Genomic DNA, 12,488 nt, shown 5'->3' with positions numbered 1-12,488 from the left:
AATCCATTTGGCTAATACATCTCAAATTCCACCTACCTGAGGTGCGGGAGTTTGCCTCGTGCTCCAGTACAGCACCCTCGTGTACTGTATGTACACGTATCGTGGCCCTTCTGCCCTGCTGCTTGCTCTTTACATCTCTGTCTGCCTTTTATTTTTTCCTAACGTGTTTCTGTCCCTTTCTTTCCCCACTATGACCTTTGCTTCCCTCTTCCTTAGTGATACTGTGGCATACTCCTGCCCCAGAACATCTTGGCCAATGCAGCTGCTATGAGTAAAATAACAGCACGTGGTTTTGCGCACGCCAGTTGCCCCAGGCAAAGGGCTTGGGGTGCAGGAGGCTGGCAGCACTGTTCCTCTGCGGCTGCCAACAGATGTCCGACTGGGAGTGTGTGAGAAAGGTAGTACGAGCTCAGCAGTCAGTAACTTCCAAAATGTGAAGCTCTCTTTTTCTGAAGTATTAAGTTGCTAGGTTTTGCCAAGATCTTGTAAATAAACCAATTGTGAAGGAGATTTTTGGCCGAACCTTTTATGATGCAGAGCAATGAAACCATTTGGGACCGTTTAAGTTAGTGCAGTATTATTTGGTCTGGGCCATTAAAAAGCTTTGCTGGGTTGGGAGAACTGTAAAAGGACTTCAGGGTTTTCATTGTACACGTAATTTTTCAGTTCTAGTGCTCAGGGCAATAACAGAACTTTTGGAAAATGTACACGTTTTCTGTATTCTCCACATTTGCTAGCATCTTTTCCGTCCGTGTTGTGCTACTTGTCGGTAAAATTCTTTTCTCCACTGGCGTATGCAAAACTGCATTGGAAATACTTTGTTGAGCTCTTTAAGAAAAGATGGGGAAGATCCGGTTCATAACAGGCATCTGAAACCTTGCCAACCACAATGCTGTTAAATACCGCTTTCCAACTTCCATATTCTTAGAAAAGTCTCTGAAATTGTGGAATAAATGCCCATTTGTAACTCTCAAATATGCTGGCTAGCTTAACCTGCAACTTGTAGATCTGTCCTGACCATATACCCTGTGAAAGAGGGATAGTCATGTATGTGTAACTATAATTTTACGTCCGCAATCCACTAATGACATGAATGCATGCAGAAATCCGTGCCTGCAGAGCTCTGCTGGCTGCAGGGGAGGAACACATCAGTGCGGTCAGTGTTTTGGCTGTGTTTTAACATGTCACAGGATCAGGACCTGATCTAAAAAACCCCAAAAAACCCCCAAAAAAACAAAAGCCCCGAAACTGTTGAACCTGTTTAATGTATACATCAGGGAGCGGTCTTGAAGAGGTTTGATCTGCTGCAAATTGTCTTGCAACAAAAAGGAAAATGACCGTTCAGTCATTCTGCCTTTCAGATGCTGGTAAGAATCTCCGTCTGAGCGTCGCTGTTGGAAAGAGCGCACCTGTGAATTTCCCGTGTTAATGGAAAGGAAGCTGGCAAAAAAACCCGGGTTCATCTTGTATGTGTGTATATATACAGAACAGCTGTATTTGTCCAGGAGGGGCTGTGTGTAGTGGCAGGTGGAGAAAACTCTCTCCCAGGCATTTTGGTGCATGTTGCAGTGTGGTTCAACAGCCTTTAACGCCACAAATTGTACTGGTTGCAGTGGAAATTCAGGTTAGGCTGTAGCTCGTATTGTTCTTCAGCCGAAACATCCGCGAATATGTATTCCTAACGCAGCCTCTATGTATTGTGAAGAAAAAAAATGTCCCCCCACTCTCTCCTTTTTTTATACTACTGGAAGGCATAGTAGTTTCACTCAAACTACATCCAAAGTGATGTGTTTTCCTAGTTAGTGGTCATCTCCTTAGGTAGATGTTGCTGTTTGGGTAATCTGCCACATAGAGATGTAGATGGTATTATAAGCAAGAAGACATATGACTGTAAAATAAAATCTGTACTGGAAATTCTGGGTATTAGATTACCCTTACAGCTTTAGAAGGCTGTATATATACATATATGTATGTAAAAAACAGTCTTTAATGATAGCTCTAACAATGTTAGACAACTGGTGCTGAGTCAGGACTCCTTTTGCATGTCCTGTCAAAAATGAACACGGTCAAAACTTTCACAGGATTTAGTCTTCCTTTATTTTGGCTCAGCTGTGGTTCACCGACCTTGCTGTGAAAAACCATTGACAAACCATTGATGCTCTCTGTTTTGACCGTTGCATTGAGATCCAGAGGTTGCCACGGATCCTGGTGGAAGAGCAGGGGCTCAATGAGCTCTCAGCTCGGCTGCCGCAAGATGCGGAATTCCCATGTTCTGGAAGTGGGATGTACCACCCTCCGTTAGCAGCTGGAGACAGGATTTGGATGCAGTCTGCCTGTAGAAAGCATCTTGCAGCTCAAGAGGTTGACGAACAGCTTGTGATTTTTTTGGTATGGGAATCCTTTTGCAAAATTTGAGGAAAAACTCATTATCCTGACAGAATGACTAAAAAAAAAAAAATCTCTGGACCCATAATTAAAAATGTCTGATTTGTACATTTGCATGTTTTTCCTGTGCTGAACACTTAAGTTTTATGGTCTTACCTGGGGGCTGGTGGTGCTGCTGCTGGGTGGGTGAGTTACCTGAGGAAGGGCCAGGGCACAGGTAGTGGTACTTGACTCCCGTGTTTATTACGGCACAGAGGAATTGGAAAATGTGGTTCCAAGAAGAATGTGATGGGATCTCCTGATGTCATGGGCAGGGTGAGCACGGAGAGATTTGCTCAGCGTGTACTTTCAGATACTGTATATATTTTCCCTATAATTGGAACATTTATAGGCATTTCTTGCTTTTGAGCCTGGTAGCTTTTAAACAGTCATCTTCTGATTAAAAATTTGTTTAATGCCTTCTGTCCTGCAGGCTATAAATACCTATTGATTAATTTAATTTTGGTTTGAGAATTTTGTCTTCATGTGGCTTGTTCTCTTTCCATCTTACGATGCCACATCTGGTTTTGCGCTTCTAACTGTACAGCTTGTCAGAGGGCTCTACGGTGGCTTCTTCTGGGCTTGGTGTCTTGTCTTCTGGGAAAATCTGTACTGCAGTATTATGGACCATGTTGTTATATCCATAAATTGCATTTTGTTAACCGATTCAAGTGTTCAGGTAACAGGTTTGCGATTGTGCTGAATACAGGAACAAGGAAATGGCTCAAAGGAGAGTCTCATTTAGGAAACTTTTATAATTTTATTTTACAGTATTAAAAGTTTGTGTCAGAGGAAGGTTTTAAATCCATCTCCTGAACTATAGTTCAGTGCCTTAACTTTATTCCATTCATGTTTTCTAAGCCTTTTTATATCTTCCCAAAGATACAACTTTATCCTCCTTCCTCAGAGTTTCTACCCTGGCATGAAATTAAATTTGTATGTCTTGCACTTCATTTCTTCTTACTCGGCAGAAAAAGGGAAGGTGATCATACTTCGGCTTATCATGAAGAGATACCAAAGAGAGTCTTAATAGTAGCAGTAAATTTACAGAGTCCTTTTTAGCTGTCAGTGCATAAAGGTTGCGTAGGTTATAAGTGGGATAGGGCGGTTTTTTTATTTCATAACTTTGTGATGACTTAGCCTCAGTCCTCAAGATGTTTGCTCAGCGTGCCGAGCAAGGCATCGACCATAGCCTTGCACTTGGCGTTCATCGCAAATTAGAAGGCATGGTATGAATGAGAGGTATGGATCATGGTATGAATTTCGTGGTATGAATCTCATGGTATGAGAAGGCTTTGGGGAGACCTTATCGCAGCCTATCAGTACGTAAAGGGGGCTTATAAAAAAGATGGCAGCAAACTTTTTAGCAGGGTCTGTTGTGACAGGACGAGGGGGAATGGCTTTAAACTAAAGGGGGGTAGATTTAGACTAGATATAAGGAAGAAATGTTTTACACTGAGGGTGGTGAAGCACTGGCACAGGTTGCCCAGAGAGGTGGTGGATGCCCCATCCCTGGAAACATTCAAGGTCAGGTTGGACGGGGCTCTGAGCAACCTGCTCTAGTTGAAGATGTCCCTGCCCACGGCAGGGGGGTTGGACTAGATGACCTTCAGAGGTCCCTTCCAACCCAAACTATTCTATGATTCTATGAATGTGAATAGTGAAATAACTTACTGCCGTGCTAGAGGGAGGCCCTCCCAAAGGACTGCCAGAATAACTGGTAAAAATGTGCCTTTTTGGCCCTCAGTTCATTAATTAGCTGTTTCACAACAATCTGTGCTACTTTTTTGGATTACAAACTTCTTAATTAATTTCCTTTCATGGATCTGGCTTTGAGGTTCAAGTATGCCGAAAACAAATATTACGAGTAGATCTGAAATGATGGTCCGTGTCTGAACTGTTGCTATTGGTGACCTAAAGGCTGCAAAAGATACGGATCATCGCTGTCAAGTGTTACATTTCTCTTCTGACCGATTGTGCCAAGTTGCATTGAGCTAAACCTAAAACTGTTGCTGCTGGTGATGATTGCATGGTCAAAATGTGTTTGATTAGTAAGGCTGTATTGTATGCTGGCATCTCCAGATCAACATAACACTGCGGCAGATACTTACCTTGCATTAATAAAGCCATGAAATAACGCTGAAACCTGAAAAAAACCCCTGAAAAACTTACGGTACTGTTCTGGCTCTGTTTAGTCTTGTGTTTTTCGAGTTAGAGAGGAAAATCCAGTGAAGCTGATCTTGCTTTTGGGGCTTTCAGTATTGCAGCACTTTTCAAACTCTGCAGGAAAATCTTTTTCTTTTTCTTTCCTTTTTTCTCCTCCTTCTCCTTTTTAAAGAGTAACGCTTTTCACAAGCTTCTCCAAACTATACAAATATTTTTACAGGCCTTAAAAACCTTTAGTAAAAGTTTGTTTTTATGGAATCTGAACTTTTGGCCCGGTATGATGCCATAGGAGTTGGTGTGCTTTTTTTGTCAGGAGAAAGTCACGAAGCATAAGAAGTCCGTACTGCAGTAATTAATATTACTTTTCAGCTATTTCACACAGCTGTTTCTTGTTAAGTGTGCGGTGAAAGCTGTATGCTTGGGCACATCTCAAAAGTCCATTTCCCCCAGTTCCTGCCCAGAGCACTTCTCCACATTCTTGCTTCCCCAGAGGGCAAGGAGTTGCACTGAAGGTTTTTGAAGCTGTTCACAAGTCTGATTTTGGCCTAGTAACTCGGGAGGGCTGTATTTTGGATACTTGATTCTGGGATGAAATTAAACATTTCACCTAACTTTTTACGACTGCAGAGGTTTCTGTATTCCTTGGAAGTCTGGAGTTATTAGTGAATTATGAGAGGTTTCTCTTTTTTCTTTTCTTTGTGCAAAATGGCAACAGACACACAATTCATAAGAAACCATTTTATCTTCTTTAGAGTGCAGCATTTCTATTAATATGGCTTGGCTTCAGTTGTGTATACAAATTAGTGGATTTACAAGCAACTCTTACTCATGTCTGTCTGTATCTGGGGAAAAATCAGATGAAATAATTTTAATGCTTAAAAAAGGGTTTGCAGCAATTATCCTAAAGATTTCATGTTCCTGGTATTCTTATTGTTGGAGTTTCTTCAGTCCTGTCTTTAGGAGCAACAGAAGTAAACCAAGAAAGCTTTCATTTGTATTGCAAAAATCTTTTTCCCCACAACAAAAAGCAAAATAAGCAGCAAACTCCCTCTGAATCTCAAGAGATGCTCCCGCTCCAAACGCACTTCAAGCATTTATTCTGGTGGCTTAAAAGGTCAAGCTTTTTAGAACTGCATCATTAAATAGAAAAAACTATATACTCCACAAAAGCAGGTAGGTGAACGAAGCTCGTGTCTGAGATGATGTATACCCGTATTGCCCATCCGACTTTCCCCACTAAGCTGTAATACCAGTTTTACTGTACGGAACCAGGGGTGTGTTTCTCAAGAACCCTTCGAAGACAGAAATGGGCAAACACAAACTGGTGCGAGTCCTTGGCTGAGAACGTCTGAGTGAATGGAGCACAGCTGTCGGTTCCTCTAGCTGGGCTTTTATCATGGTCAGATCTCTGTATAGTCTGTTCAAACAGAAAATGTTTTTAACTAATTCCCAAAATAACTTCTGGGATGACAAGCAGAAGGAAGGAGAAGTTCCAGTCTAGTTCATTTTTGGAAACACTGATAGTCTCGCACCAGATGAGTCATATCCTTCGTTTGGACACCTGATGGACACATAAACAGTACCGGCTTGCGACATCCTGCTCGTTCCTTCTTTAGCTGCTCAATTCTTTGGTGAGAGTCGTCTTTGTCTTTATGCATCCCAAGAAGGTGAGAAGCTGTTTCTCAGCTATTCCTCATTTTTGATGCCCGTGTTGCCATGATCTTGCTTCCTGTCATGGAAGTACAGTTGCTCTTAAAAATCCCCGTTTAGTGGAACTGTGGATGGAAGCACAGTATTGCCCAGAAGCACAGTACTCATCTGGGCTCGCTCTTAATTGCTCTTTTTTAAGTGAGAGGGTCTGCAGGTACGGGTTTCACTGGAAATAATGGCCATCCAGAATAGAGGAAAACCTAGGGATTTTGGGAGATCCAATTTTTTTTGTTCCACTGCTGCTGAAATGGTTGTGTTTGTTTTTAGCAGAAATGGGATTGAATCGTACTGCCTGTGCAAGCTGTCTCAATGGGATGGAGCTGCAGGGAGTGGGCATGTATTTTCTGTGAAGGGGAGGAGGAAGGACCACATGTCAAGCTGCAAGCAGTCCAAAGAGCTCATATGAGTTGCTGTATGGGCCTTTTCCCCTTTTTTAAGTGATGCTTTAAATAAAGTTAGATTGTCAGAGGGAGATGTTCTAAAAATGGTTGGAATAGAACAGGATCTTCTATGGTTTAGGACAACGTGTACTTTGCTTCCTTTTCCTTCCCTTATTCTCCAGAAAAATGGCAGTTCCAACACAGCATTTAGGTATTTGCGGCTCAAAAGAAATGGAAGTCGTGTAGAAGGTATCTGGTGGACTTTTCTATGGTATTCGGTATAGTTTCTTGTATCGCAGTATTCCCCCTCCTGAGTAGCCACTGGTTCAAAAACCTGCACTTTGAGGTGCAGTGTCCCAGGTACTCCTGTTAAGGTTAGGCTGAAATGCAGCGGAGATGCAACTTCCTGGCTCCGCTGTTTCAGCCACTTCAAGGCTTGATTCATTTCTCATTCTGAATGCAATGACAGGAATAATCAGGGAAGAATAAAGGAGAAAAAGAGCAAACGGCTCTTCTGGATTTAGGTGGAGGCCACTTTTGGCTTATAGCTTGAAACAAGCCGTCGGCAAAGGGGAAAACGTTTGTGTGTTAATCTAAACTACTGGATTTGATTTGTAGCTAGAAAAATCAGTTTAGACTTTGTGTTAATTCACAGGCAGTAGCTAAAAGCTACGTGATATGACCTTACGGACTTTCAAACAAACATGACTGTTCATTTTTTTAAAATAATTGATTCAAATAAACCCACTTTTCATCTTCCTAATTTGTATAACACCATTTCTCGTGTCTTTGCTATCCTCGTCTACTTTTGCAGTTCTTTCTGTTTATTCTAACCCCTTGTTGGATGTATGATGTAAACTAATGGAAACTTTTCTGTTGGGAACTGCTAGAACATTTAGCGAGTGATACGGTCCTGAATGGTCTTAATCATAGTCCAGACTCATGCCTCTGACAATCTAGCTGTATAGAATTGCATGCATTCAGTGTCCGATGCTGTTCGATAAACATTAAGAAATACCTCCGTAAGAAAATTGCCATGAAAAATTCCCATCTTCTCTGAGCGGTTGACCGTGCCGTAAGTGGTCCTTCAAGGAATTTTTATGGGTTTTTAAATTGCTTTTTTGTGAAATGAAGATAGAAGAATAACGCATGCTTATTTTTGCCAATTGGACAATAGCTACTTACTTTGTAATAAGCATTTTCTTTGATGAAAAATGGGATCGGAAGGCTAGAGGTCAAAAGTCTACTGTCTTCGCTGCAAGCTGAAGCTCAGTCTTTCTCTGGTTTTAGGTTTGAAGCAGTAGGCTTCGCTGTCAAGTGCTGAAATACCGCGATGGCTGTGAAAATTTACTTTTGTCTTTTTTGTTCGCAGTCAAGCTGCAGCTTCAAGCAGAAGAAAGAGGAGTGGTGTCAATCAAAGGTGTAAGTGCAAATCGCTTTCTGGCTATGAAGGAGGATGGCAGGTTGCTGGCCTTGGTAAGCAGCGGTTTTTTAATCTTTATCTCTGTCTGTGTCTCTCTGTATTGGTAGGTCCTCTCCTCCAGCAGGACTTACTCAACTTCTCTGTGTGTGATTTATCAGGGAGAAATTAGCTCCGCGTGACTTTTGTCAATTAATTGAACTATGAACTAGGAAGAGATGGGTACGACTGCCCTCACCTAGAAGCTGCAAAATTTACCTGGAGTGGCCTGTCTGAGAGAGAAAAATCACAGTGACCGTGTGTAGAAGGAAATTATAAGAACAAACGAAGACTGAAGTCTCTCCTTTCCCCCCCCCCCCGAGTAATTTTTTTCCTCTTTCACTTACTTTCACATAAAGTGATTGTAAAGACCCTTTTAACGTAGGAAGCAAAGCCAATTTTTTTTAAATTTTGACTTTTATGTTTTTGATAGTAATCTGTATATATTGTTTTCTCATTTTCCTCTTCATAAAGAATCAAGGTTTTTTGGTCATGTATACTTGCAAACTAGAAAACTGGCAAGAAAAACATTTTTGAAAATGTCATGATAAAAAAAAAAAGTTATTAAATGTAGGCAAATGGAACTAGTCTCTAATGAGACTAGTTTTAAACTCCATGCATTTTATTGGTATCAGCTTAATTTTTAACTGTGTTTTAAAGCAAAATTTATAATTTAGCTCTAGGAGACCTTACTCATTTTCAGAGTCTGCTAAACATATTGGCTTTAAGAGCTGCAGTTACATTCATTTTGCTTAGGAGAGGTAGAGACTGTAAATCTCTCGTCCATATTTACAACCTTCAGTGCAGACAAACTTTCAGCGCTTGTGAAGTACCACCGTAGGGCATCCTACTAGAATTTCAGGTTGAGATAATCCCTGATGCTTTAGTATCTTGAACACGGCCCCGTTCAGCTTCTGTGCGAGTCCCCACTAGGAACAGGTGTTAATAATAAAGTGAATTCCTCACCCCAGCTGAACTGCAGCTAATGACAGACCCGTGCCAAGGGCTGCAGAAATTACCTCTGATTCCCCTCGGTTCTGCCTCTGCCTAAGTGAAATTAGTCTGAAGGCAAACAAAACACTTCAGCAGTTTTACACGAGCAGGGATCCCTGGTGTGCTCCTCAGCACCGCGCGTCCCTGGCTCCAGGAAGCCCGTTTTGTTTATGCCTGTGAATACAGTTAAAGAACCTGTTTCAAGTTACAGCGTTACTTACTCGGGTATCGTGTGACAGCTCAGATGAAGAAAATGTGAGGAGTAGTCCACTGTGCTGTTCTTGCATTAAGGATAATTGGGAATTTCCTGTGGTGCTGGTGTGGTGGCATTCGGCTTCCCATTCAAATTGCCCTCCTTACCCTGAGTGACAGCGAATGGCCAAAATGGGGTGTTCAGCACCATTTGTAAAATTACGAACACCTGGGGGTGTTTATGTTTGGGACTTCCAACCTACTGTTGCATGGTGGGTTTTGGTTATAGAACATGCTTCCCTTGCAGCTATATGCAGCAATTTTCTCTGCTTCGTTCTTGTGAGGCGATGTGCTTTGGAAAGTATCCGCCATTCACTCGGAATTGCGCTCTCAAAATCTGGTAAAGTTGGGTCGCTTTGTGCTTCTCACTTGAGCTGATAAAACCTTTGTTTTGGTTTTGCTTTGTTTCTGGAAACGGCTATTACTCGAATTGTGTTTACTGCAAACACTACTTCCTACAGCTCTTCATTTTTGCTATTCATAGGTGAAAACTCTCTACTGTTAAGATTTTGTTCTTCAGCCAGCCTAGTGAATACTTCTGCAATTTCACGATCATTTTCTGGAGCGCACAGGCAGTGTTTTTTCCGTGAGGATTTCTGTACTATGACTTCCAACCGTTTGTGGCCAGTTGTGCCTCTAGTGTTTTCTGCCTATAAACACATTCATGAAACTGTTCCTAGTTGCCAGCATTTCTTTTTCAGTTTGAGCAGTGTTGTGTTTCAGCGAGAGCTTTGAAAGAGCGTATGCTGGAAATCTTTGCGGTGAAGTGACCTCGTCAGTGCGCGTGAATTCGTATCTGCTGAAACCTTTGGTTATTTCTTTTAAAGCATTATGGCACTTCAATTTCTGAACACCTATTTAGTTCTCTAATCCACTAGTCACTCAAGTACTGTTCTGTCCTTTGTAACATCTGTTTTGTTTCTTCTTTTTTATTACTTTTCAGGGTCAAGGATCAATTTGCGTAGTGTCCTTGTTTTATACATGTAGCAACATCTTCAGAAATACTTTCGCAAATTATTATTCAGTCCTGTTTTTCATCTAGTTGGATGTTTTTGTAATTACTTTGTTGAGATGTGTCTTTATGGTTTGTTCCGAGTTGGGTTTTGCAAAATGATTTATTGCGTAGCCAGCATATCACTGCTTACACTGGTGATTTGCGTGGCGGTGCAGTGGATCGCGTTCTTGTCTTGAGAGCTGGATGATACGGCTTTTAATTTAGCAGTTTCATGCTCTCCTTTTACAAATAGACCCAGTTGTTGTGGGGGAGAGGTAATCTTTACCCGTTCAGTCACTGAAGGAAATGGCTGGTTATTAATGCAGCCAGTCAAAACCTCCCCTTGGAAAATGCTGTTTTAACTAAAAACATTTCTGCACAAATATATCTATTCCATCAGATTTTTAATGGAAAAATTGAACCATTTCACTTCTGATATGGCTCATTTTGACTTTCCGGTTTCATTTAATTATAATAATGAAATATTTTCACTTTATGGAATTAAATGTGTTTGATTATTTCATTTCACGAAGAAATTTCTCAAAATTTCCCATGAAAGGAAGAATTGCACTTTTGACTAACTTTTCTATTTCACGAGAAATAATTTGTCATTTAAGGATACGACCTGTTTGTTCTGTCTGTCATGCTTATGTGGTTTCGCTATGACCGGACAGGTTTTGCCAGACTGAAGGACTTGAAGGGAAATTCTTCTCTTTTGATGTTACGGATTAAAATTGTGGTACAAGAATATTTGTGAGAATAACCTTCGTTTCCTGGCCCTTTCGTAGTTAGAAAAGGCTAAATACGATCATCACCTTTCTCGGGTCATAGTCCATCTGCTGTGATAGTTACAGGTTAACCCTCTGGTTTCAGTTTTGAGAATGAACAAACTTGAGGAATTTTAATTCCTAATCTGAGTCCAAAATGTCAAAACTAGTTAATTGGCATAACGTCATACTAAGGCAGATGCAGTTTGCACCAAAAAATCAATCAGTGGGTGGCATTTGGCCGTGCAAATAAGGGAGGAAGAACTTTGTCGCAGGAAGTTGCTGCCTCTTTCGGTCAATTAATCTGCCCCGGGTGAATCACCTTGAGGATTTCGGCGGTCGTTACGGTTTGGCTACTGTAAGTGGTGGCACACGGCAGACCGTAGTACCAGCACGGCTACGACCAACATTGCTAACGTTAAAAACTCCTGCACTCAGCGTTTTATTTAGTCTCTCAGACTTCTTCTGGATGGAGGTCTTGCTTGGCAGCTGATAAAATACTGACTGCTGGCAGGGCAGGCGCTGAGCGGCACTCGCTCCCCGTCACTGCCCCAGGTGTTTTCCCTTCCTTTATCCTTTTCACGAAGGGCTGTAGAGTTCAGGTATTTCACGATGTGCTGTGAAAAGCTTTCACTGCCAGATCGCCGCTCTGAATGCAGCCTAGACCAAAGGGTATTTAAGAAAACCATTGATATCCAGGACTTTTCCAGGGGCCGAGGTTCACAGCGCGGTGGCCAACTCCTGCTGGACAGCAGTCCAGCTTCCAAAATGTCGCCTTTGGCAGATGTTAAGGAATACATAGTTCATGAAGCCTGAACTATCATTTGTCACCTAAATGTTTACTTTTATGTCAAAATATTTACATTGGCAATGTACTGTAGGAAAACACTGGTATCTTGTCTGCTTTGTGGAGAAATAAGGACTTAAGTGTCCGGAGCGAATCACATGGCACCTTTCAAAATCTCTTGATGAATGTAAAAAAAAAAACAAAAACAAAAAACTTTTTCCTTTTTATCTTTTTCGTTTTTCACCCTTTTTTGATTTTTTTTTTTTTATAACACCCATAAATTGCCTGAAAATCTGTTTGAGGAGTTTAATCTCAATTTTAATCTCAAATTTTACTTTTTAAACCTGAGAGATACGAGGAAGGCTAAATAAAAACGATGCGTTTCTCTGAGTTGTGATTGTGTTTACTTTGTGGGTTTAGTGCGTAGGAGAGGGGGTCGTGGTGAATATGCCTTTCGTCTGTACGTGGGGTCTTGCAGTGGCGGCTTAAATTCACCACGGGCGCACTGTGGAAGCCATTTCCTTCCTAGCGGAGGTTGTAAAGACTCGGTTCCCGC

At 41.5% G+C, this 12,488-nt stretch overlaps 1 protein-coding gene across 1 annotated transcript in view; it reads left to right on the top strand.

The window, feature by feature from the left end:
* Nucleotides 1-1,093: 1,093 nt before the first annotated feature.
* Nucleotides 1,094-12,488, top strand: part of FGF2 (fibroblast growth factor 2) — a 14,391-nt gene continuing 2,996 nt past the window's right edge. The window contains exons 1-2 of the mRNA XM_009289512.1: nt 1,094-1,160; nt 8,053-8,156. Of these exons, the coding sequence (XP_009287787.1) occupies nt 1,094-1,160; nt 8,053-8,156 (171 nt within the window). The remainder of the gene's footprint in view (nt 1,161-8,052; nt 8,157-12,488) is intronic.

This window comes from Aptenodytes forsteri, unplaced genomic scaffold (assembly GCF_000699145.1).
Source record: "Aptenodytes forsteri isolate BGI_AS27 unplaced genomic scaffold, ASM69914v1 Scaffold109, whole genome shotgun sequence".
Classification (NCBI taxonomy): Eukaryota; Metazoa; Chordata; class Aves; order Sphenisciformes; family Spheniscidae; genus Aptenodytes; species Aptenodytes forsteri.
The sequence above is the reverse complement of the archived record's forward strand: the minus strand, read 5'-3'. Positions and strand labels throughout refer to the sequence as shown.